This window comes from Carlito syrichta, unplaced genomic scaffold (assembly GCF_000164805.1).
Source record: "Carlito syrichta isolate Samal-C Ts95f unplaced genomic scaffold, Tarsius_syrichta-2.0.1 Scaffold309486, whole genome shotgun sequence".
Taxonomy (NCBI): Eukaryota; Metazoa; Chordata; class Mammalia; order Primates; family Tarsiidae; genus Carlito; species Carlito syrichta.
In genome coordinates, this window is record NW_007253582.1 from 469041 (window position 1) to 493936 (window position 24896).

The following is a 24896-nucleotide window of genomic DNA, read 5'->3' on the forward strand; positions in this document are numbered from 1 at the left end:
CACTGTGCCTTCACAGAGCAGAGAAAGAGAGGAAACGAGAGAGAGAGAGAGAGAGAGAGAGAGAGAGAGAGAGAGAGAGAGAGAGAGAGAGTGTGTATGTATATCAAGGGCAATGAAGAAAAATAAAACAGAGTGAGGAAGTCAGAGTTTATTCTACATATGCATCACTGTTGAATTTTAGTCCAGAGGGAAGAGCATTATTTAAGTAAACTTGTCAGGAAGTTCTCTGTAGGATGGCATTTAGCAAAGAACTGAAAATCTGAGGAAAGCATTCCAGGCTGAAGAAAACAAAGTAAAGGCCCTGGGGTAGAAAAGAGTTTATTATGTGAAAAACCGGTAAGGTCCAGTATGGTTAAAGCTGGATGGACTTGAGGGAGAACTATGGAAGATGTGGCTGGAGGCAGACAGGGGTCAGGACTGGAAAGTTTCTGTAGGCCATGATAACAAATTTGGATTTTATGTGTTAAAGATTCTTGGCAGGAAGGAATTGTGACCTGATTTTCATTTTTAAATGGTCTTTCTTGGGGTATGGTATGGAGAACAGCTCAAAACAGGGCAAGAGTGAAAGCACCAGGTCCAGTCTGAAAGCTTTTGCAGTAATCAAAGCAAGAAATGGGTGGGGCACCATGGCTCACACCTGTAATTCCAGCACTTTGGGAGGCTAAGGTAGGAGGATTGCTTGAGTCCAGGAGTTTATGACCAGCCTAGGCAACACAGCAAGACTCCGCCTCTACAAAAATAAAAAAATTAGCTGGGCATGGTGATGTGTGACTGTAGGTCCAGCTACTTAGGCTGAGGTGGAAATTCCTGCTTAAGCCCAGGAATTTGAGCCTGTGCTGAGCTGTGATCATGCCACTGTACTCCAGCACAGGCGACAGTGAGACCTCAACTTAAAAAACAGTAAAGACTTATCACAGTTTGGACCAGGATAGTGGCAATGGAGGTGTTGAGAATTGACTGAATATATTCTGAAAATAGGCCTAACAAGACCTTGCTATGGAGTATGAGAGAAAAAGCGAGATTAAGGCTAAGTCCTAGGTTGTTTATTTGAGCAACAGGGATTATAAATATGCCACTTACTGAGGTGAGGCAGATTGGGAAAGGAGCTGGCTTAGGGCTGGAAAACAAGAGTTTCATTTTAACATGATAATTTTTGTATGTTTGTTTACATTCTAAAGGTTATGCCCAGTGGAAGGCTGAAGTTTGGGAAAGGTTCAGGGCTGGGTGTATGATTGGTATTGTCAGCAAGTGTATGATATTTGAAATCTTGGAAGTGCATACCATCACAGCCCAGAATGAGTATAAATAGAAAGAAGGTAGTACCTCAGCATTTAGAGCTGGGAAAGGGAGAAGTCAGCTATGAAGGCTGAGAAAGAGGAAGATCTGGAGAGTCCGGTGATCTGAGAGCCAAAGAGCAAAATTATTTTCTGGAAGAAAGAGTGATCAGAACTGCATCTTACCACTCCACTTAATGAGCTAGCTAATAATCCCAATGTCCTATGCTGCTGTGAAGTTGAGTAAATTGATACCTGAGAATTCATCGTGGGGGCTAGCTCTTTAAGTGAGTAGTGGTATGCAATCCTGCTGAAAATGAGCTCAAGAGAAAATGGGACATTAAGGAACAGACGATAACATAGACAATCGTTGAGAATTTTTTTTGCTGTAAAAAAATAAGCAAATGAATTGGAAGGAAACCTGGGGAAAAGATTGTTATTTAAGATAAAAGACTTCTTAACATGTCTGTACGCTGACAGAAATAACCCAATAGAGAGAGAGAAGAAAAACAATTGATGCAGGCCAAAGAATGGATAATTGCAGGATAAGCCCTAGAGTGGATGAGAGGGGATGGGAACCAGTATACAATTAGAGAGGCTTACTTTGGGAACAAGACGGGCTACTCATCAGCTCTTTTAAGGAAAAAAGGCCAAGTATATAGGTTCAAATGAACTTAATTGGTAAAATTGGTAATCAGAAGATGAGGTAGTTCTCTTTAATCTGCTTCTACTTTCTCGGGGAAATAACAAGTGAGCCTATCAGCTGAGAGTGAAGAGTGGGATAGGGTATTGGATATTTGCAAAGGAAGAAGATATGAATGTCTTCTAGAAGATTGACAGACTGAATAAGTTAGAAAATGCTGTTGGATTGCTTGGCAGTGCTAAGATTTGTGGTCACCAATTTAAGGTGAGACAGTCAACAAAACTGTGTGTCTTTCTCCAGCTACATTCAACTGCTCAAATGCTGGACTTCGCCCGAATTGGAGCTTTGGCAGTTGAGCAGGACTGTCAGAGAGAGAAGCTAGGAGACAAAGGTTATGTACAATGAAGTGATAATAGTGATGGAATGTGTAATCTAGTTAGGTAGGGGAAAAGTGTGGTCAAAAAGGATTGGTGGACTTTGAAAAATGGGGTGCCTTTGATATGTGTAACTGAAGGGTTACTGAAATAAAGAATAAGTGAAAAGATATAAGGTGATAAGATATTTGATTACTGAGATTTTGGAAGTGATACAGTACTAGTAATAACACACTTTAAGCAAAGTCAAGAGTTACTGAGATGGAGTTGAGAAAAATGATCCTTCAAAGGAAGAGAGTTGAGGACCTGAAGGGGTGGAGAGTTTAGTGGATCATTTACATGAATATTGAAGCCACCATAAAGTGAAGACAGGAATAGTATTGGAGAGGAAGACAGTGAGCCAGATATTAAAATCTTCAGGGAACTATGGGTATACCCACAGAGTAGATAGATCTCAACAATGGCTGTAGCAGATAAAACTGTGTCATGTTAGTATAGAATCTCGTGTCTCTTTGGCTCATAATTTTGTTTTCCAGTATTTTGCTCCCCTCTGAAGAGTGGTATATTAAATTTTCTATTGTATCTCTTCTTTAGATGAATGACCTTATAATTTTTCCCCAAATTGTTATGGAAGATATGTATAATAACAGATCACTGATTGGTTTGGTAATCTCAGTCTGTTGTAGTATTTCAGCAATCATATTAGTAAAGACTTTCACGTTCAGGTTCTAAAACCATTATTCTAGAGGTAAGAGAGAACAGTTTGAAAAATAACTTTAAGAACTTAGATTATCATTCAGGTGCTTTATGAATATTAAACTTCATAAGACATAATAATGATGACAGCTAACATTTATTAAATGGGTACTATGTACTAGGCACATTTCATACAAACTTTATTTGTATGAAAATCACCTTGGGCTTTTGTTAAAGTACAGATACTAAATCAGTTAGTCTAGGGTGGGCCCTGAGAGTCTGCATTTCTAATGCCAGCACCGCAGGTCTGTGACTACCAAAGGCTTTACATAATGTTTCATTAAATCCTTACAACAACTTGATGAGTTGATTCTATTTATATCCCCATTTAACAGTTGCCCAAAGTTGTCCATCTATTAAGTTCTGGAACCAGAATTTGAACCCAGGCAGCCAGACTCAATGAAGTCCTGTTTTCCTAGTTACTACCCTATACCACACTCCCATGAAATGATTTTTAAAGTGTATTGGCCTTTCTCAGATCACTTTCTAGGTAGAGCAGTGTGTATAGAAATCTCAACCCACTTGGCTGCATCTAAAGAATGTTAAACCAGGCTGTTTCATATTCATGACACAACTAGCTGATTCGGTGTCCCACATTTTGTTATCTGACTTAGTGACTTAAAGAGTATTTAGGTACTCGGAAGGCTAAGGCGGAAGGATCGCCGGAGCCCAGCAGGTCGAGGCTGCGGTGGCCGGGAGCGGCCACTGCACTCCAGTCTGGGCGACAGAGTGAGACTCCAAAAAAAAGAGTCTTTAGGACTTAAATTTGATTCACTACAAAAGAAAGCTTAATCTTGGATATTTAAGATTTCCAAGGCAATATTTTATTAACTTTAAAAGTTTGCCAATGGTTTGTTCATTGGTTCGTTCACCCATTTATCCATGCAGCAAATTACTGATTTATTAGCATGTCTAGACACTTTGCTATGTGCTAGGGAATCAAATTCAAAAGATTATAGTAGATCTTAGCCTCAATGAGCTCACAGATGAAGAATGAAACACAAGGAACAGAACAATATAAGGAATAAGCTAATTCTCTAAGGGAAGAACATCCTGAGTGCAGGGCATCCTGGGTTAAAAAGCACCTTAGTCAGGTTCCATGATTGTGGGGCAGGGCACGCTTCTTAAGCTTAGAACCCGAGATCAGGACCAGCTACATAACTTGAGGGGGGAGTGCAAAATGAAAACACAATGCCTCTTGTTTAGAAACCACTAATAATTTCAAGACAGGAATAGCAGAACATTAAACCAAGTATGGCCCTTTGAAACGTGGGGCCCCATGCAATTGCACAGGTTGCATAGCCATTATTCAGATTTTAAGAATAATTATCCATTAGATGTAAGAGGCTAGAGTTGAACATTTCTAGATTTAAGCAGAATGTGATCGGTTAATCTTGTATTTATTCCAGAAATGAATGTATTCATTCATTTATTTATTTTCTGAATTCGATGAAAGAAGATATCCTCTGTACTAAAATTCAGTATTTAGGTTTGGCATTTAGTAGACTGCCTTTCCCCCTTTTATTCAGTTCCGTTTTGTTTTTTTCTACCAATTTGTGGGTCATTTTCTTCTCTTGTAAATGAAAACATTCCCTTCTGTTCCATCACCCATCTCCTACCTCCTAGCACAGTTCCAGTGAAGGGTTGTTGTTTAGAAAGCAGAGTTTGTCTTTTCTTTTCTTTGGCACCATTGAGACTACATCCTGTTTGTTTGGATTTCATTGCCCTCAACACACAAAGTAAAGAGAGTCAGAGACATTAAGCATTCAAAGTGAGAGATTACTTGTAAGATTTTTATGATCCTCTGAAAATAGTTTCATGTTTTTTTTTTTTTCTTTTGAGTTGGAGTCTCACTGTCGCCCAGACTGGAGTGCAGTGGCCGCTCCCAGCCACCGCAGCCTCGACCTGCTGGGCTCCGGCGATCCTTCTGCCTCAGCCTTTCAGGTAGCCGGAATTACAGGCACGCGCTACCATGCCCGGCTAATTTTGAGATGAGGTCTCACTGCCCAGGTGGGTCTCGAACCCGCAGGCTCAGGCAATCCACTCACCTCAGCCTCCCAAAGGCGCGGGATTACAGGCTGAACCACCGAGCCCGGCTAGTTTCATGTTTTAGTGAAACTTAGTGAAGTAAACATTTCTATGTAAAGACTTGAAATAGTCCACTTAAAAAAAAAAAAAAGACAACTGAACATCACTCTAATTCCCATAACATACATTCCTCAAACATAGGTCTGACTTTGAATGATTCTTCTACTTTGTCATCTATGTAGGGATTAAAAAGCCTCTTTCATTCAGACTCACAGTGAATAAATAAAACTTTTTATTTACTGTTTATTTTGATGGATCAGTGATGGAACTGCTTATATGAAAATTAATAGTACTGGGCATGCATAATACACTAACAATAATTACTAATTATTCTCTCAAAAAGTAGGTAAAATGGTAATATAAATATTAAAATACATTTTTCTACTAAATAGCTAATGAATGTACTATATTTAAAGGTACTTAATCATATAGTCATAGGATTTATTTTACAGATGAAGAGATTAAGATAAGAAGAGATTAAGTGATATGTCCAAAGTCATACAGAGTTTTGAAGCAGAGCTTGGAACCTCCTTGCTCCCAGTTTACTTTTTCTCACATGTCACACGAGTTTAATAGAGTATTTTCAGAAGACAGCATAAAATTTGAATATACTCAAAAGAACTACAAAATGCAAAGTTGAATTAAACTCTGGATCATTTTGAAATTGTAAGGGGATGGGAGGAGGGGACAGGAGAAGTCAATTTCTTAAAGAATGAGATTTGAAAGTTGAAATTACTCCTTGATCCATGGGCTGCAGCATGGATGTTACATTATCAGGCATGAAAAAAAATTCATCTCATCAGAGTTTCTGGGTGACCAAGTGCGCTTTCAATGAGCAGTAATATTTTGAAAGAAGTCTTTTTTTCTAAGAATTAAGTCTCAACAGTGGGCTTAAAATATTCAATAAGCTATGCTGTAAACAGATGTGCTATAATCCAGGCTTTGTTGTTCCATGGATAGAGCACAGGCAGAGCAGATTTAGTATCATTCTTAAGGGTCTTAGGAATTTTGGAATCATAAATGAGCACTGGCTTCAACTTAAAGTGACCAGTTGCATTAGACCCTTACTAAAGAATAGGCCTGTTCTTAGAAACTTTGAAGCCTGCATTGACTTCTCCTCTCTAGCTACGAAAGTCCTAGATAGTGTCTTCTTTCAATGGAAGGCTGTTTCTTCCACACTGAAAATGTTTTGCTGAGTGTAGCCACCTTCATCAATAATCTTAGCTAGATCTTCTGGATAACTTATTGCAGTGTCTACATCAGTACTTGCTGCTTTACCTTGGACTTTTATGTTTTGGAGAGGACTTCTTTTCCTAAACCTCATGAACCATCCTCTGCAAGCTTTCAGCTTTTCTCCTGCAGCATCCTTACCCTCTCTCAGCCTTTGTAAAATTTAAGAGGCTAGGGCCTTGTTCTTAATTATGCTTTGGCTTAAGGAAATGTGACTGGTTCAATCATCTATCCAGACCATTCAAACATTCTCCATATCACCAATAAGCCTACTTCACTTTCTTGCCACTCATGTGTTCACTGGAATAGCACTTTTAATTTCCTTCAAGAACTTTATGTTTGCATTCCCAACTTGGCAATTTGGTGCAAGAGGCTAAGCTTTTGGCCTATCCCAGCTTTTACACTAAGCTTTTTACACCAAGCTTAATCATTTCTAGCTTTTGATTTAAAAGTTACAGACATATGGCCTTTCCTTTTACTTGCACACTTAGAAAACATTGTAAGGTTATACACTCGGCCTAATTTCAATATTGTTTTGTCTCAGGGAATGGGGAGGCCAGAGGAGAGGAAAATAAATGGGAAAACAGCAGGTTGGTGAAGCAGTCAGAGCACACACAACATTTATACAACATTTATTGATTAAGTTTGCCATCTGGCCAGGTATAATGGCACACACCTGTAAATCCAGCACTTTGGGAGATCATGGTGAGAGTATCACTTGAGTCCAGGAGTTCAAGACCAGCCTGTGCAATATAGACCCTGTCCCTATTTTTAAAAAAAGTTTGCCAAGTTATGTGGGCACAGCTCACATAAGCTTTGATTAACAAACACAGGGAGTTACATTTCCCATTAGATAGTATTGTGCTCACTGATATAGCACTCATTTGGTATTTATGCACTCAATAGTGATGCCCCAAAACAATTACAATAATGATAACGAAAACACTTGAAATATTCTGAGAATTACAGAAATGTGACACAGGGACACAAAACAAACACATGCTGGTGGAAAAATGGTGCCAACAGACTTGGCTTAATACAGGGTTGCCACAAACTTTCAATTAAAAAAAACCAAACTACAATATCTGTGAAGCACAATAAAGTGAAGTGCATTGCAACAAGATATGCCTGTAACTGTTTGGTTGTTATTAAGTAGACTTCTAAAGCAATGAATGCATGTAGCAGGCAAGACCTTAAATTTTGTGTACCTTATGCATATACTTTAAGGACAGAAAGGATCTTAAAGCTACTTATTTGGGATGTCTATAAATCATATCATATTTTGTTTCATTTGTCAGTGTTATTAATGATAACAGGATTCTAAGAATACACTATCATGTTGATTAAATTGAGTAGTTTTCATTTCTGTGTTGTTGTATATATTAAAAGGAATCAGATTTTCTCAAATAAAGGAGAAAATCTCCACACGCACACACACACACAAAATGTGTATGTAACATATACATAAGCTTTGATTTCACACAGGGAGCTACATTTTCTATTGCATAGTATTGTGCTCATTGATATGGCACTCATTGGTATTTATACCATCAATAGGCATCTCTTTTTTTTTTTTTTTTTTTTCTGAGTTGGAGTCTCACTCTGTCGCCCAGACTGGAGTGCAGTGGCCGCTCCCGGCCACCGCAGCCTCGACCTGCTGGGCTCCGGCGATCCTTCCACCTCAGCCTTCCAAGTAGCCAGAATTACAGGCATGCGCTACCACGCCCGGCTGATTTTTTGATTTATTGTAGACATGAGGTCTCGCTGCCCAGGCGGGTCTCAAACCCGCGGGCTCAGGCAATCCACTCACCTCAGCCTCCCAAAGGCGCGGGATTACAGGCTGAGCCACCGAGCCCGGCTCAATAGGCATCTCTTTATAACTGACCCAAATACACCAATGTGTGTATAGGACTACAGGCAAGTTGCTCAGCATACTTTGTACTGAAGCCACAAATACAGAGAAGTCATATGGCATCTTTGAAGTACTAATCCCAAAAACAAGCCAAAGTACTCCATTATTTTCCATTTTTCCTGGTGTTTTACTTTTTATGATTTTTCCACATGCTTATTTTATTTAAAAAATTGTTTATTAAAATGGGCTTCCAACCCCATTTTCCTGCCATTTCTTAATCCGTCTTTGAATTCTATCATACACCTCTTTTATGCAATAGATGTGTTACTAATATAGTAATGTGCAAAAACCAAAATTTTAATAGTACAATATTTAAAAATACTAAAGGTACTATTTAAGTGCAGTACATGTAATTTTTTGTAAATCAACCATTTATTTCTTAACTTATTTATTTAAAACATGAATAATTAAGCAGTCTATAAATTGAGTCTTTTTTGTGAGTGTGAGATAGCATACTAGAGATATTTTACTCTAAAATGAAAGGTGACCAAGAATGGATTATGAGACCATTAAAAATATCCAAAAACTTCATGGAAATTTTAAGATATGAATAACAGAGAAAAATAAATGCCCATTGTATGAACTATACTATAGATATTACTTGGCAATATTTTTGGTAGTACAAGTTTTAGTTTGTACATCTACTGGAATTTTGGGTCTGTAAATTACTTTTAATCTGGCCTAAAACCTGCAAAAACATAAATTGGAATCTGGAGTTGCACATTAATTCTCATAGACTTGTATGTAAATTATTTCTGAAATTCTTGAAACCACTGTCATTTGAAGCAACACATAAACCAACATCAATCTTTGAATTAGAAGTTATTATTAAAAATAACCTTTTAGTGTGGTGGGGTAACCTTGATGTTATAATAGTGGTAGTTTCTGAATAGTTTTCTTCATTTTTTAATAAAAAGACCAAGTTTTAAAATATTAGTAATATTGCAAAAATGAGTCTTTGCTCAGGCTTAGAAGATGTCCTATAATGCCATTTAGATTCTTTTTCTTAAAATAATTTTTTTTTCTGCTGGAAGTTTCAGTCCTCTGTACCATGAAGGAAAAATCTTGATATTGCATGCCAACTGTGTCACCCAGGATAGCTGAGTTACCTGTTAAAGCTCCTGTAATCAGGCAGTTCTGCCCTTCCTTCAGGCTTGAAAAGTTTAGGATATAAAGCTTCTAAAAGCTCCGGATCATTGCTAATGGCCTGTTCCCAGGGAGACTGATAGTACTTGGGGACAGCCGTGGTGTTGAATCTTTCAGGAGGAATTTCCTTCAATGGTCCAGAATATCCTTTGGAAAAATATAGCAAAAATAAGTAAATACAGTACCCGAGAGTTACTAAACTTTTCCTAACATTTTATTGTGTTTAATTTTTTCATGCTGGGGTAAATTTATGAAGCATGCATCCTTTTTACGATCTCTCAGAAAAAAGCAGTCTGCAAGTATTAGACATTTTTAATTTTTTTAAGCTTATGAAATTTTAAAAAGAAACCAGTTTTTTAAATGTTTTATTTTTCCAAATCATACAGTTATATTTTCCTTTACTATCTTAGTATAGAATTTTTTTTAATGGTAAATCTGTTCATTTAATTTTTCAAAAATTGTACCACTTACATCAATTTATATTGATGTTAGATACCACAGTTAGTTAATTTAAAAATGTTTATTGAGTGTCTATTGCAAAATCTTAGTCTAAGCTAGGGGAAATAACAATGAAGACAAAATCTCCCTCCTCTTGGAGCTGATTCTTTAGAAGTGATGTTTGAGTCTTGTCTATCTTAAATTGCTGAGTGCTCTTTGAGATGTTTAAGCTTCAAAACGGTGAGATAACTTGTTTCTACTGCCTTATTCAGGCTCTGCTTCTACTCTCTGATCTATCCATTGTTTACTTTTTTCCTCAAGATTTCTTACCTAGCTTTTCTGCTTCAGGTCTTATTCCTGGATTTATTCTTCTCACAAAAGCTAGAAATGTTCAGTAAGTACTGTTTACAAATCACACAAATTCTGGAATAGATCTTTGAACCATTTTCACAAGTGGCATGCTTCCAATTTTCTAAGGCAGGGGTCCCAAACCCTGGGGCCATGGACCCACACTACACAGAGTAGGTGAGCAGCAGGTGAATGAGCAAGACTTCATCTGTATTTACAGTCACTCCCTATGGCTGGCATTACTGCCTGAGCTCCATGTTCTGTCAGAACAGGTGGCATTAGATTCTCATAGGAGCGCAAACCCTATTGCGAATTGCACATGTGAGGCATCTAGGTTGCACACTCCTTTTGAGAACCTAATGCCTGATGATCTGAAGTGGAGCTGAGGTGGTGTTGCTAGCACTGAGCAGTGGCTACAAATATAGATTAACATTAGCAGGGAGGCTTGACTGCACATCACCCCTCCTCCCTCTCCCCATCTGTGGAAAAATTATATTCCGTAAAACTGGTCCCTGATGCCAAAAAGGTTGGGGACTGCTGCCTAAGGCACAGTTCTACTTTTCTACACTACCATACTGCCTAATTATGTCCTTACAATACTTTCTTCCACTGTGTCAAAACTCTTTACCATTTTAATTCTACTTTTATTTTTCCCCAGTGCTCTTTCCCATCTCTAAGATGTTTGTTTATTTTTTTCCTATCAAACCATACCTATCTTATCTTTCCACAAAACACTTATTTCCTCTAAAACAAACAAACAAAAAACCTTGATAATTCCATCTCTAGGCAGTTGTTTGTGGTAACTCCATTTTCTTCAGTTTGCTTTCAGTACCTAATGGGAATCTCTTTTGGTAAGTTTCATTTATCTGCTTGCCACTTAAATACTGGTATTACTCAAAGCTCTTTTCTTACATTATACATTTTGCCTAGAAAATTCCATTTATACTTACGGTTTTAATTGTGTTCTATGATTTCTACTTTTTTCTTTTTTACCTACAAACCCTACTATTCAACTACTTATATTTGTTCAAATAAATGATCCACTGGCACCCTTTGTAACTTGTCTTGCTCTCAATACAGCCATTTTCTAATCCATGCTGCTGCTTTTTCTATATTTGTCATCTTAGCAAATGGTACCACTTTACCCGCAGATGCCCAAAGCATTATCTTAAACTCTCTCTTGTCCCCACAATAAATCAATGTTACCAACTTCTTAAGAATTTCTAAAATAGGCTCCCAAACTATTTGTGTTTCTGAATCTCTTTGGGTACTTACTTAAAATGTAGGTAATGAATTCCTCCCACCAGAGATTAGGCTTCAGTAAGTCTCATGTATGGCCTACAAATCCAAATTTTTAACAAACTCTCACACAAATCTTATGCAGGTGGTCTGCAAACAGAACAATGAGAAACGCTGTTCTAGAACATTCTCTCTTTCCTCTCCATGTCCATTCCTGCTCTGGGTCAGGCTCTGTCTATCTCTTGTCTGGGCCTTCATGATGGCTCCACACTAATCCTTTAGCTCTCCACCCTTCTCCCAGCCACTCCACTGCTGCCTTCTTAACCAGTCACTCATTTCCCTTGCTTGGCTGCTCTAATGGCTCTCCAGGAAAAAATCTAAATGACTCAGCATGATCCCATAACCCTTTCTACCTGTCCAGCCTCAGATCCTTGCATTCTTCTCTCACATTTTATGCTGCAGGACTATGGATCTACTCGTTGCTTGTCATTTGGTGTGTCCCCCTATGCCTCTCTACTTGGTTCATTTATTCCCTGTGCCTGGATTGTTCTCCCTAATTCTTGTTAGGTGTACATTTCTACTGTAAGTCTTAGCTCGAAGTTACCTCTTCTGAATGCAGCTATTCCCATCTCCCAAAAGAAAGTAATTATCTTCCCTGTGTCTTCCCCTTGTAAATTATATATAACTTTATTACTTCAACTACCACATTTTATTTCCTAACACTTCCTAGAGTTGATCAGTGCTCAGACTTACAGATACTGAAAATTTTTTAATTTTATAATATTTTTTAAAACTCCTTGAAATTCCTACCCTAACACAAGTTATTTTATTTCTGTGTATTTCCTTCCAGGTTTTCTTCACCCATAAACATAATGATCACATAACTATATAACCTAGCATACATGTAATTTTGTGTTTTACTTTTCTCCTACTTTGTTTAAAATACTTTTTTGCATGTTTCTACATCACACTCCTAATTATAATTATCTATTAAATTAAGGGATCAGAATTTATGAAATCCTTTCCCATTTTTAAGCATTGAGTTTCTAATTTCTTTTTATAGATGGCATGAACTAACAACTTTTTTTTTCTTTTTTAAAGACAAGGTCATACTCTGTCACCCAGGCTAGAGTGCAGTGACACAATGATGGCTCACTGCAGCCTCAAACCCTTGGGCTCAGGTGATCCTCCCACCTCAGCCACCGGAGTATCTGGGACTATAGGCACATACCACCATGCCTGGCTATTTTATTTTTATTTTTATACAGCCTGGGCTTCACTGTGTTGCCCAGGTTGGTCTTTAACTCCTGGTCTCAAGCAATCCTCCCACCTTGACTCCCAAAGTGCTGGTATTACAGGTGTGAGTCATTGTGTCCAGCCCATATCTTTTTTGATATGTGAATTATTTATAGGAAAGAATGTGCATACATTTAACCTTTCAGAAATATTATAATTCAGCAATGCTATATGCCAACGTTTTGCTTGTTTTTTAAATATATTTTAATATAACTAAAGTTCAAAGAAATTTTGTTTTTACAGTATTATGGTATTTTGATACTCTTTTTGATTCATATTTGAGAAAAGTTGACTTTTGGATACATAGTTAATCAATAACAAATTAATCTGCTAAATTAAAATAAACTATGTACTGGGCTTGATGGCTCAGGCTGTAATCCCAGCACTTTGGGAGGCCGAGGCGAATGGATTGCCTGAGTCCACAGGTTCAAGACCAGTCCCAGGCAACTTGGTGAGACCTCGTCTCTACAATAAATCAAAAATTAGCTGGGCATAGTAGCCCAAACCTGTAGTTCCAGTTACTTGGGAGACTGAGGCAGAAGGATCACTGGAGCCCAGCAGGTCGACGCTGGGATGTCCGTCAGCATGCCACTGCACTCCATCCAGCCTGGACAACAGAGTGAGACTCCAACTCAAAAATAAATAGATAAATAAATAAATAAACCATGGTTTGCTTCCTGAACTTGTACTTTTCAACTCACCAACCAAGAAGGAAGACTCTATTACATACTCTTGCTTCATAACAAACTACTTGATAACTCCCAAACTCTCCCTTTTCTTACTCCATATGCATACATATTTTCTAATAATTAATAATTAGATATTTAGCTCTAAATAGCTACATGAATTTGTATTTTAAAAATTTCTCTTTCAAATTAAACACCATATGTTCTCACTCATATGGAAACTAAGAAAAGTTGATCTAATAGAAGTAAAAAGTAGAACAGAAGACGCTAGAGACTGGGAAAGGTCGAGGGAAGAGGAAATAGAGATTTGTTAAAGAATGCAATATTACAGCTAGTAGGAAAAATAGCTTCTAGTGTTCTATAGCACTGTAGGATGACTATAGTGAACCATAATATATTGTAAAATTTCAAATAGTTAGGAGAATATTGAATGTTTCCAACACAAAGAAATGATAAATGAGATGTGGGATATGCTAAATACCCTGATCTGATCACTATACATTATATATACCGATGTATCACTACATACCCCATGAATATGTCCAATTATTATGTCAATTTAAAAAGTAATGAATTAGAGCTATATCACTGAGTTGGAGGTACTTCTTTGAGGTTTTATTAAATGAGAAAACTAAGATACAGAAAAGTACGTTTAAGCAAACAATTTCCCAAATTTCCTTCTCCGGACACACACACACACACATACACACACACACACATGCACACACACACTCACACACATATTTTCCTGATGATAAACAAAAGGCACATATGATATTTAATTGTGTACCCAGAAAAAAAGTGAGAATGTAAACATACTTTTGATATTTGTTCCTTCTCCCTATATCTATCTTAGCATATGAATTTTTTGAGGATAGGGATTAATCTTCTAATCATTTTGCGGTTCTACTGTATATAGAAATGACTGTATAATAAAAGCTCCAAGTGATGAGAATACCAAATTGTATTAACATTACCTTTTTCATATGTCCTCTCTCTTTCCTAGTTAAAAAAAAAAAAGACTCCAAAAATTAAGAAGCAAGGTGTTGCAATACAGAGGTTGGGCTAGATGAATGTATTTGTATCCTACTATATAAGAAGATAGTAAAGGTGAAAAAGAATTAACTTTAACTGAATGCTTTCATGTTAGGGATTATGCTCACACCATTATCCTTAATTCTCACAATGACCCTGTGCAATAAGATCTGTTTTCTTTATAGATTGAAGAAACTGAGGCCTGGGGAGATTTATTTCCTTTCCCAGCACAATAGTAAATTGGAAAAAGGTAGAAAGAGCCATAGGATTTAATCTAGGTCTGTCTGATTCTAAAGCTTGTTTCTTTTCCTATGTGGTTAATGCTACAGATGTAGACTCTGTCACTTGCTTTTTTGCCACAAGTTTTGTTTAAAAACTACTGGAGAACTTTATTTAAATACTTCATTTCAGAATTGTATGCATTTTAATTGTGCCAAATGGGTCTCTTTCAATTATATTTTACAAGATTTATTGGTAGTTTTTCTCATTGTGTTCAATAAGAATGCTCTAAGTGAAATCTATGATTGATATTCAACTTATGTTTAAATGATTTAAAGCTATACAGATGCTTCACTCATATATTTTCAAAAACAGCATACATTTGAGAAAAATTCTAGGAGTACTTTTGCTAAATTTACTATTTTTTTTACAAAAAATATGGCAGATATCACTAGTTTCAAGATAAAACCATCTTAAATTTTAAAAATCTACTTTAAACATTACTCTTAAGAAATGCTTGAATTTTTCAAAGATACTTGGAAGTTGCTTTGAAAAGTTATTGTCTAATAATAGATAAGTAGTTTTTTGAAAGATCTCATATTTTAAATCTAACATTATTTCTAAATAATATATACCGACTGGATAAGGATTTGCTTCTCTTTTAAGATAAAACAAATATATAGTTTTAGGGACTGCATTTAAAGTCTTTTGGGGGAGCAGAGAGTAGCAAAAGCAATCTTTACAAGCTTACTGCACACAAGTCATTTGCATATTTGGTACCAGACCTAGGTTTAAACTTTGATCAATCAATATGATCTCATAAACATTCATAACCTCAATTCCTTAATTGTAAAATGAGAATCATAATTAATATGTCATGGAGTTATTGCGAAATTAAAGAAGACAATATATACCACAGCATTTTGTAAATTGTGCAGTCCTATGCAAATAATATTTCAATATAATTAGAAATTATTTAATTTTCAATAAAGCAAGTGATTGCCAACAAATACAAAAGACTATGTAAAAGAGCATTTGGCTACTATAAATGTTTCATGTGATTCCTTTTGGTGTGAATTTTTACATTTATCTTGTATTTATTCACAAAACATATTTAATGAGAAAATATGTATCATTTAAATGCCATTTAATAGTGGCTTTAAATTACTTGAGTTGTATCTTTAAGTACACAGCAATTTAATTGTTTTGTCAGGGGAGTAGTTACCTGGTGCTATGTTATCTGGATTTGGAGGACTTCGTGGATCCGGGGTGTTGGGAGGAGTCAAGGGGGCTTGCTGGGAACCACCTTCCAAGTTGCTTCCATCCAGTTTCCCATTCTGCATAGCAATACTGTGCTGTATTTGACCAAACGGAAACACTGATGAAAACTGAGAAGTGGGAGGCACACTACTAGGGACTACATATGCAAGACCCCATTTGTTTATCATTTAAATACAATGCCAATTCATTATTTTATGGGACCTCAATAATTTACAGGGTAATGTGGTTGAGCACTTAAAGGAGAAATTTTACTGATATCAATCTAAGATTTGTTTTATGTTAACAATCCACTTAATAATAATTAAAGCTGGAATGAATAGAGCCTTACTGTGTGCCAGGCATTGTGTCTAGTGGTTCATATTAGTTGTTTAATTTTCTATTCACATATCCCTATGAGATAAATGTATTTAATTTTTAAATCCTTACTAATCTAATAATGTAGAGGATATTGGCCAAACTTTTGGCTTAGTTATTCTTACATTATCATTGTATTCTATAGTTGGACTTAGACTCTTTAATGTGTAGAAAGTTATAAAACTTAATCTGAAGTTTGCACAGCAGTCATACATACATCAAAAAAAGCACCCCCCCAACAACAAAAAAACATTTGTACTTTAACTTGCATGAACTTGTAGAAGGAAGAATTTGTAATTTTTAGAAAATAAAAGTTTTTGAAAATAAGAAGAGACATTTGTCTTAAATTGTAAATAAATTTGTTTTACTATTATAATTTAGGATTTATTCTACAATAATAAGATAACCCCTTAAAAATGTTCAATTTGCATTTTAAGAGAGAAAAATAGGAATTATAGTGGCTATATCCTCAAGATTATAGCTAGGAATAATGATAAGAATTATTCTTATAATTCTTCTAGTAAAGTATTGTTTTAATTACGTATGACAAATACGTGTATTTTAAAAATAAGTGCATACGGTCAAATTATTTTTTAACTTCAGAAAAAAACATAGTGAGGAGCATAGCAAATAGAAACCAAGTTTGACTCTTTTCTGTAACATGCAGAAAATATTTAATAACTTTAAAAATGTTTATATTTGTTTATAAGATATTGTGGTAAAATATACCTTTACATTTTATTACTTAACTTCATAGAAATTTCAGAATAAAATACTATCTTTTTCTAAAATTCAAATACCATAATTAAAGGCTGTATAGTAAAAGCCTCACCTGATAAAATTATGAAGGAAATAAAGTACATCCCCATCTTCATGACGCACCCACACAGTCACTCCCCATATGCCTTCTGCACTCAAGTTAATCTCTCCAGCATTCCCAAAGCCTACTTTTAAGTTATTAGTCTAAATTTATTCCTATATTCTTTGGTCTGTTGCATCAAAACCCACATGAGTCCGAGCAGATGACGTCAATGCTAACATGAAATCTTCACGAATAAGTTATATTTGTAAAATATTGAAAATCTGACTTGATATGCTAACTTTTCAGAAATGTATATATTTTCAAAGAATAAGTTTTAAAACAAATTCTTAATCTCTATTAGAATTTGAAAAGATCTATTTTAGGAAGACTTTTTCCCATAGCTGTCTTTGTCTGCAGTTAAAATGTATAGCAAAACCGAATTCAACATCATATCTGAAAAATCATCCACCATGACCAAGCAGGCTTCATCCCTGAGATGAGGGGCCGGTTCAACATTTGTAAAACTGTAAACATAATTAAATACATCAACAGATGTAAAAACGAAAATCACATGATTATATCATTAGATGCGGAAAAAGCTTTTTATAAAATCCAGCGTCTCTTCTTGATAAAAACTCTCAAACATCTAGGCATAGATGGAACATACCTCAAAATGGTAAGAGCCATCTACGAGAAACCCACAGCCAACATACTGCTAAACAGACAGAAATTGGAACCATTTCCCCTGAAAACTGGAACAAGACAAGGATGCTCACTCTTGTCCCTCCTTTTCAACATAGTTTTGGAAGTCCTAGCTAGAGCAATCAGACAAGAGAAGATCAGGGGTATCCAAATAGGAAAAGGGGAAGTCAAGTTATCCCTTTTTGCAGATGACATGATACTATACCTCGAAAACCCAAGAGAATCTGCCAAAAACCTCCTTGCACTGATAAAGAACTTTGGCAAAGTCTCAGGGTATAAAATAAATGTGCAAAAGACAGTCGCATTTCTATATTCCAACAATAAACAAACAGAAACCCAAATAAAAAGCACAATTCCATTCACAATTGTCACAAAAAAATCAAATACCTTGGTATCTTCCTAATCAGAGACGTGATAGACTTTTCCAACGAAAACTACAAAACACTAAACAAATGGAAAAATATTCCATGCTCATGGACTGGAAAAATCAACATTGTTAAGCTGTGCATCCTACCCAAGGCAATCTACAGATTTAAGGCAATACCCACTACATTACCAGCAGCATTCTCCTCAGACCTGGAAATAACAACACAGGAATTCATATGGAAACATAAGTAATCACAAATAGCCAAAACAATCCTCAGCAAAAAAAAAAAAAAAAAGAAAGAAAAAAAAAAAGCAGGAGATATCACACTCCTAGACTTTAAACTTTATTATAAAGCTTCAATAATCAAAACAACCTAGTATTGGTACAAGAGCAGGCATATAGGCCAACGGAACAGGATAGAGATTTTAGAAGCAAAACCTTCATTTCTCAACCAACTCATCTTTGACAAAGCCTCCACCATCAACCACTGGGGAGAAAAGAACCTATTCAGTAAATGGTGCTGGGAAAACTGACTGACCACATGCAAAAGATTAAAACAAGACCCCTACCTATCACCATACATAAAAATCTACTCTAAATGGATCAAAGACCTAAACATAAAACCTCAAACTATAAGAACCATAGAAAATGCAGGAGACACCCTTATGGAAATTGGAACTGGCAACCAATTCCTCATCAAAACCCCAAGTGTCCATGCCATAAGAGATAAGATAGACAAGTGGGACCTCATCAAACTGACAAGCTTCTGCAAAGCCAAAGAAACCATCAATAGAGTAGGGAGACAGCCCACAGACTAGGAAAAAATATTTGCCAACTGTATGTCTGACAAAGGCCTAACATCTACAATCTACAAGGAACTCAAATATGCCGAAAAGAAAAAAACAAACAGCCCCATTACAAAGTGGGCAAATATATATGAATAGATACTTCTCAAAAGAAGATATATAAGCAGCCAACAGATACATGAAAAAATGCTCAGTCTCACTAATCATTAAAGAAATGCAAATTAAATCTACACTGAGATACCACCTAACTCCAGTCAGGATGACTATCATCAATAACTCAAAAAACAACAGATGCTGGAGAGGATGCAGCAAAAAGGGAACACATCTACACTGTTGGTGAGAGCGTAAACTAGTACAGCTTCTGTGGAAAACAGTGTGGTGATTCCTAAAAGATCTAAAAATTGACATTCCGTACCACCCTGCAATCCCCCTACTGGGAATATACCCAGAACTCAAACCACTCTATAAAAAAAGATAACTGCACACATATGTTTACTGAAGCATTGCTCACAGTAGCAAGAACATGGAATCAACCGTGCTGCCCATCAGAAGAGAACTGGATTAAAAAAAAAATGTAGTACATATACACGATGGGATATTATGTAGTGATAAAGAAGGATAAAATCATGAACTTCACAGCAACCCGAACGGACTTCGAGTCTGTAATACTGAGTGATGTATCACAGAAACAAAGGAGTATCACATGTTCTCACACAATTGGACCTTGAACAATCATCATAATAGTATAAGAAAAGGATTGACAGTAGTGGGAAACTGTGGGGGGCGGGGCGCGGAGGGGGTAGGCAGGATTGGTAATAGTGGGAATCTGCAAGGGAAGGGGGCATGCCTCATCAACAAGGGTACCTGCATAATGAACATTTGTATACCCAATGCTGAATTGCGCCCCACATCTTTAAACTAAATAAATTGAAAGAGAAAATAAAATAAAATGTTTAGCAAAATATTAAAACGTTAAACACTGCATACTCAGTTGTAAGTCCACTATCATGTTCACTCTTTATTGCATACTGAACAAACCTAAGTGTTTTATCTTGTACCCAGACCTGCCTATCAAGTCTCATCCCTTATCAGTTTTTAGAGATGTACCCTAAGCTTCAAACCATACCACTTGATTCTCCCAATATCTTTATAATTTCCTACCTTTGATTCTTTGACCATTGGAATTTTGGCAAGAGACTCTCTCTCCCTCGTTACCATGGTTAAATCTGTCCTGATTTTTAAAAAACCATCCCTGATTCCCCTTACTCTCCAATCAAAAAGTATGTCTTTCCTCTCACCACTCGCAAATTGTTTGTCTTTTTAATAATCTGTTGTGTCCTGTTTTATTTACTAGGTTGAAAACAGGGAATTTTATCTTCCTCGTCTATTTGTCTGTTACAAAGCCTCGTATGATGCCTTACATAGCACAACTAGTTGGAGAATATTTGCTGAAATTTTAGGGAATAAATTGCCAAATCCAGCTGATTTTTATTTTATTTTATTTTTTGGAGACCATTTTCTTGCTCTGTTGCCCAGGCTTGAGTGCAGTGGCATGATCATAGTTCGCTGTAGTCTTGAACTTCTGGCCTCAAGCAAACCTCCTACCTTGTCCTCCCAAAGTGCTGGATTACAGCTGTGAGCCACCATGCCTGCCCTTCCTGATTTTTTTTTTTTTTACTATGACCTTTTAAAAAATGCCATCTTCCTTTTTCATTTTAGTCTTTATGTGCATATCTTCCTCATTTAACATGTAATATTTTCTATTTATCCTATGATAGGCTACCTTCTGTTCATTTCCCACCAAATATTTCTGTTTTAGTCAACCTAACTACTAACGTTTTTGAGTATGGCATTACTTCAATTTTTAGAAATTATTCTTTCTTGTCTAGTGAATAAGATGCAGACTCATGCCTGGTAATCAAGATCTTGTACTTACCCCATAAAGGATAACTTTCTTTCCTTGCATTTCTCCACAAACCAGTTTCTCATTACCTACATCTGCCCTCCTCATTTCTGCATGCTGTTTCATCTGCCTGAAATGCCCTCCTTCCTGTTTACCAAACCAAATCCTAGGTTTTCTCTAAGATCCATTTTAACATTTCTCTCTTCTTTCTGTCCAATGTAACCTACCATGAATTTCTCCATTTTGGGGGTATTATCTCAATACTTTAATAAAATCTGTGCTATCTTCTTGTGCCCTTTCTAATTTGTTCCTGTTAGCTGAATTTTGTTATTGTATTTAGGACATCTTGAATACCCAACCAGTAAATAATTTGGTTTAAGTCTAGTTGGGCACTATCATTCTTTTGCATTCTTTTTCCTTAGATCTAAGATAATGCTATACTTAAACTATTCTTAATAATGGATTATAGAAGATAAATCACTTTTGAATATATATAAAATTTAATGTTTTGCATTTTGAATTTGGCTATCCTATTTAACTTAATAATTGACTAGATTAGTATCTTCTTTAAATCTCCTAAATCTACACTGCCTTTTAAAAAAGTATAAAGTCTTGCCAACTTTAATTATAAATAAAAAGGAAGTTGACATAAATATGGGGAGCTTAAATGTATAATGAATAAAGAATTACTTTTTCTAAGTGACTAGAATGTGCTCAGGAAATGAATTTCACCTAAACTGATAAATTGTTCTAAATGAATTTCACCTAAACTGATAAATTAATTTTTAGGAATTGTAACACTACCCTTCTGTAACCTTTTCCTGTGGATTAATGATGAACAGGAAAACAATTCTTTCTAGTCAGTCACTAATCATTAGGAGACATCCAGTACCTTTATATCATTATTAAGTATACAAGAAAAGCCTTATAATAATTAGGTGGTAACTCGTTTTAGTTATAAGCCTTAAATTGCAGTACTCCATCTTCGGCAAGTCCCTTCAGAAAAGTTGGAAAGACAAATAAAAACATGTTTCTTTTTGTCTCAGCTAAGTTGACCCTAAAGAAAACAAAACTGCAGCCGTTAAATATGTAACTTAAAAACACATGTAATATGTATTACATGATTTCTGTTTAAATATTAATACAAATACAAAGGGCTTTTTTGTCTGTTCTATATATTTCTATGACAATTATACAGAAGTTTTTTTTTGACAAAATAAATATATGTTCCAATTCCAATGTATTTAGTATGGTCTGATTTCAGATTTACTTTTTATAGTGTACTTCCCCTTTGCCCATTATTATTTAAAACTTCTAGGGATTTAAAAAAGTTGAACCTTCTTTTGTAGCAATATATAGAAGACATTTTCATTATCATGAAGCATTCTTTCATTTTATTTTCCTTTGAATGCTTATTTTCCTCTTTTTTGCCCTTTTGTTTAAGAAGTAGCTCAGTTTATGAACTAGGGCTTCAAAATTGTCTCATGTAGCAAGCAGTGTTTCTTCAATTCATTTTAAGAACACACATTTCCTGTTATCACTGTTTGTGTCATAGAATGTATATAGGGCTTGAATTTGCCAGTCTCTCAGCAGTAGAGTAAGTTCAAAGCCACACTTATTTTTTTCTGCTTTTAAAATGATACTTACTATTTGAACAAATGCCATTGATTACCAGGAGGTTGGTTTATATTTTCATTTATATGTTCCCAAACATTATAATAAGAAATATATAAAACTAAGTTAAATTATTTTAGCAACATGTATAATTCAAAGGAAGCAGTAAAAGCTTGTTCCAGAAAATGTAGCCAATAAAATAGATTAATGTGGTAAAATCATAAAAAGGTGATTCAAGAATTAGATTGTAAGTAAACAGTTGCTCTCTATCTTTCAATATTATTTGGTCTCTTTATCACTAGATAAAAGGTTGTACTTCTTTATTTTTGAGCTTGCAACATTGTATCTAGAACATAATAGGCACTCATTAAATATTTGCTGAAGGCAAAAATGAAAAAATGGAATATATCTGCATCCAATATTATTTTTTACCTTCCTGTCATGTTAACAATATTCCAAGTTGCAATCTAGTGCCCTGACAAAGTGAATGCATAATGATTATAATGTAGCTCACTATCTTTGGCTACAATTTAGCATGCAGGCAATTTTTGGAATTAAGATCAGAGAACACACAGATCATGAAAGTCAGAAAGCATCTCAGAGAGCACTTAAATGCATCCCCTTATTTTATTTTATTTTATTTTATCTTATTTTATTTTTTGAGTTGGAGTCTCACTCTGTCGCCCAGCCTGGAGTGCAGTGGCCGCTCCCGGCCACCGCAGCCTTGCCCTGCTGGACTCTGGCGATCCTTCCGCCTCAGCCTTTCAAATAGCTGGAACTCCAGGCGTGCACCACCACGCCCAGCTATTTTTTGATTTATTGTAGAGATGAGGTCTTACCAAGTTGCCCAGGCGGGTCTCGAACCCGCAGGCTCAGGCAATCCACTCACCTCGGCCTCCCAAAGCACGGGATTACAGGCTGAGCCACCGAGCCTGGCCCCTTATTTTATAAATGAGAAAAAATTCCAGAAAGGCAAAAAACTTATAAATTAACTCTAAATCACACGGCTAGTGGAAGAACCAGATCAAGCCCTGGTCTCCTGGTTCTCAGGCCAGAATTTTCTTTAACTAGGTGTTGGTACCAAGAACTCTAGAATTCTGAGCGCTGAGTTTCAATCTTCATTATTATGGTGTTGTTTAAGTCAAATCAACATACTTCCTTGAGTAGTAATTTTTCATTTTGAGAGTAAATTTCATCAGACTTCAGAGTATGCTATATAACTCAATGAAATACGATTTCATTGAATATATTATAGTTTATTACTATGATTACTTATAATAATTTAATTGCTTATTTCAATAGACCTGTTTGGGGTAATTTTACTTGTTTACTGCTCAATCTTCTAGAAATAGTGACAAATCATCAAGACACATTCTTATGCATCTTATATATAACCAGAACATTTGACCACAGGCATATAAGATTATTGCCAGCCGGGCTCGGTGGCTCAGCTCGTAATCCCGCGCCTTTGGGAGGCTGAGGTGAGTGGATTGCCTGAGCCCATGGGTTCAAGACCCGCCTGGGCAGCGAGACCTCTTCTCTACAATAAATAAAAAAAAATCAGCCGGGTGTGGTAGCACATGCCTGTAATTCCGGCTACTTGGAAGGCTGAGGCAGAAGGATCGCCGGAGCCCAGCAGGTGGAGGATGCGGTGGCCGGGAGCGGCCACTGTACTCCAGTCTGGGCGACAGAGTGAGACTCCAACTAAAAAAAAAAAAAAAAAAAAAAAGATTATTGTCAATAATTTGACGTACTTGTGATGAGAGAATATGTTGTGGCCATAAGGGCATATAATCTCTTTGTACCTTTCTCTAGAACTGTAAAGTATTATTCTTAAAATGTAAGTGGAAGTTATGAAAACTGGTATTATTCATTTATTCAGATGTCTAGACATGTAGGTAACTTTTCAAAGACTTTCCTTAAACTTCCTTATTTTACATTACTACATAGAGTCTTCTCTGTTGTCATTATTGAAAGAATATGATTACATAGATTCTGTCATATGGGATGAGGATTATTTTAGATTCATATTTATAAGACATTATCTGATAAGAGGATACTGGGCATAATTACAGGGTAATACAACATTACATTGATTAATGACTTCAAGTAAAAAATCCCTCACTAATGTAAATACTATAGTTGGGTAAGATTTGATGTCTAGCTGAATTCACAATTATAATTAGATTTAATCAACGGATGTTGAAGATGCTCACTAATGTGAAAAAAATTTATTTACAATGTCCTCTCAATATTTACCGTTAACAAAAAACATAGCGAAGGTAATAGAAATTCTAAGAATGAATAAAATTTTGGTGTTTGTGAGTATGGATATTAGTTTCTATGCTGTGTTTTAGTGTGATTGAGGTAAAAGAACTCAGTG

At 35.9% G+C, this 24896-nt stretch overlaps 1 protein-coding gene across 1 annotated transcript in view; it reads right to left on the reverse strand.

Annotated features, from left to right (window-relative positions):
* Positions 1-24896, reverse strand: part of MYOZ2 (myozenin 2) — a 47357-nt gene that overhangs the window by 5493 nt on the left and 16968 nt on the right. The window contains exons 4-5 of the mRNA XM_008067355.2: positions 15910-16039; positions 9387-9570 (exon numbers count right to left, since the gene is read on the reverse strand). Coding sequence (XP_008065546.1) covers positions 9387-9570; positions 15910-16039 — 314 coding nt within the window. The remainder of the gene's footprint in view (positions 1-9386; positions 9571-15909; positions 16040-24896) is intronic.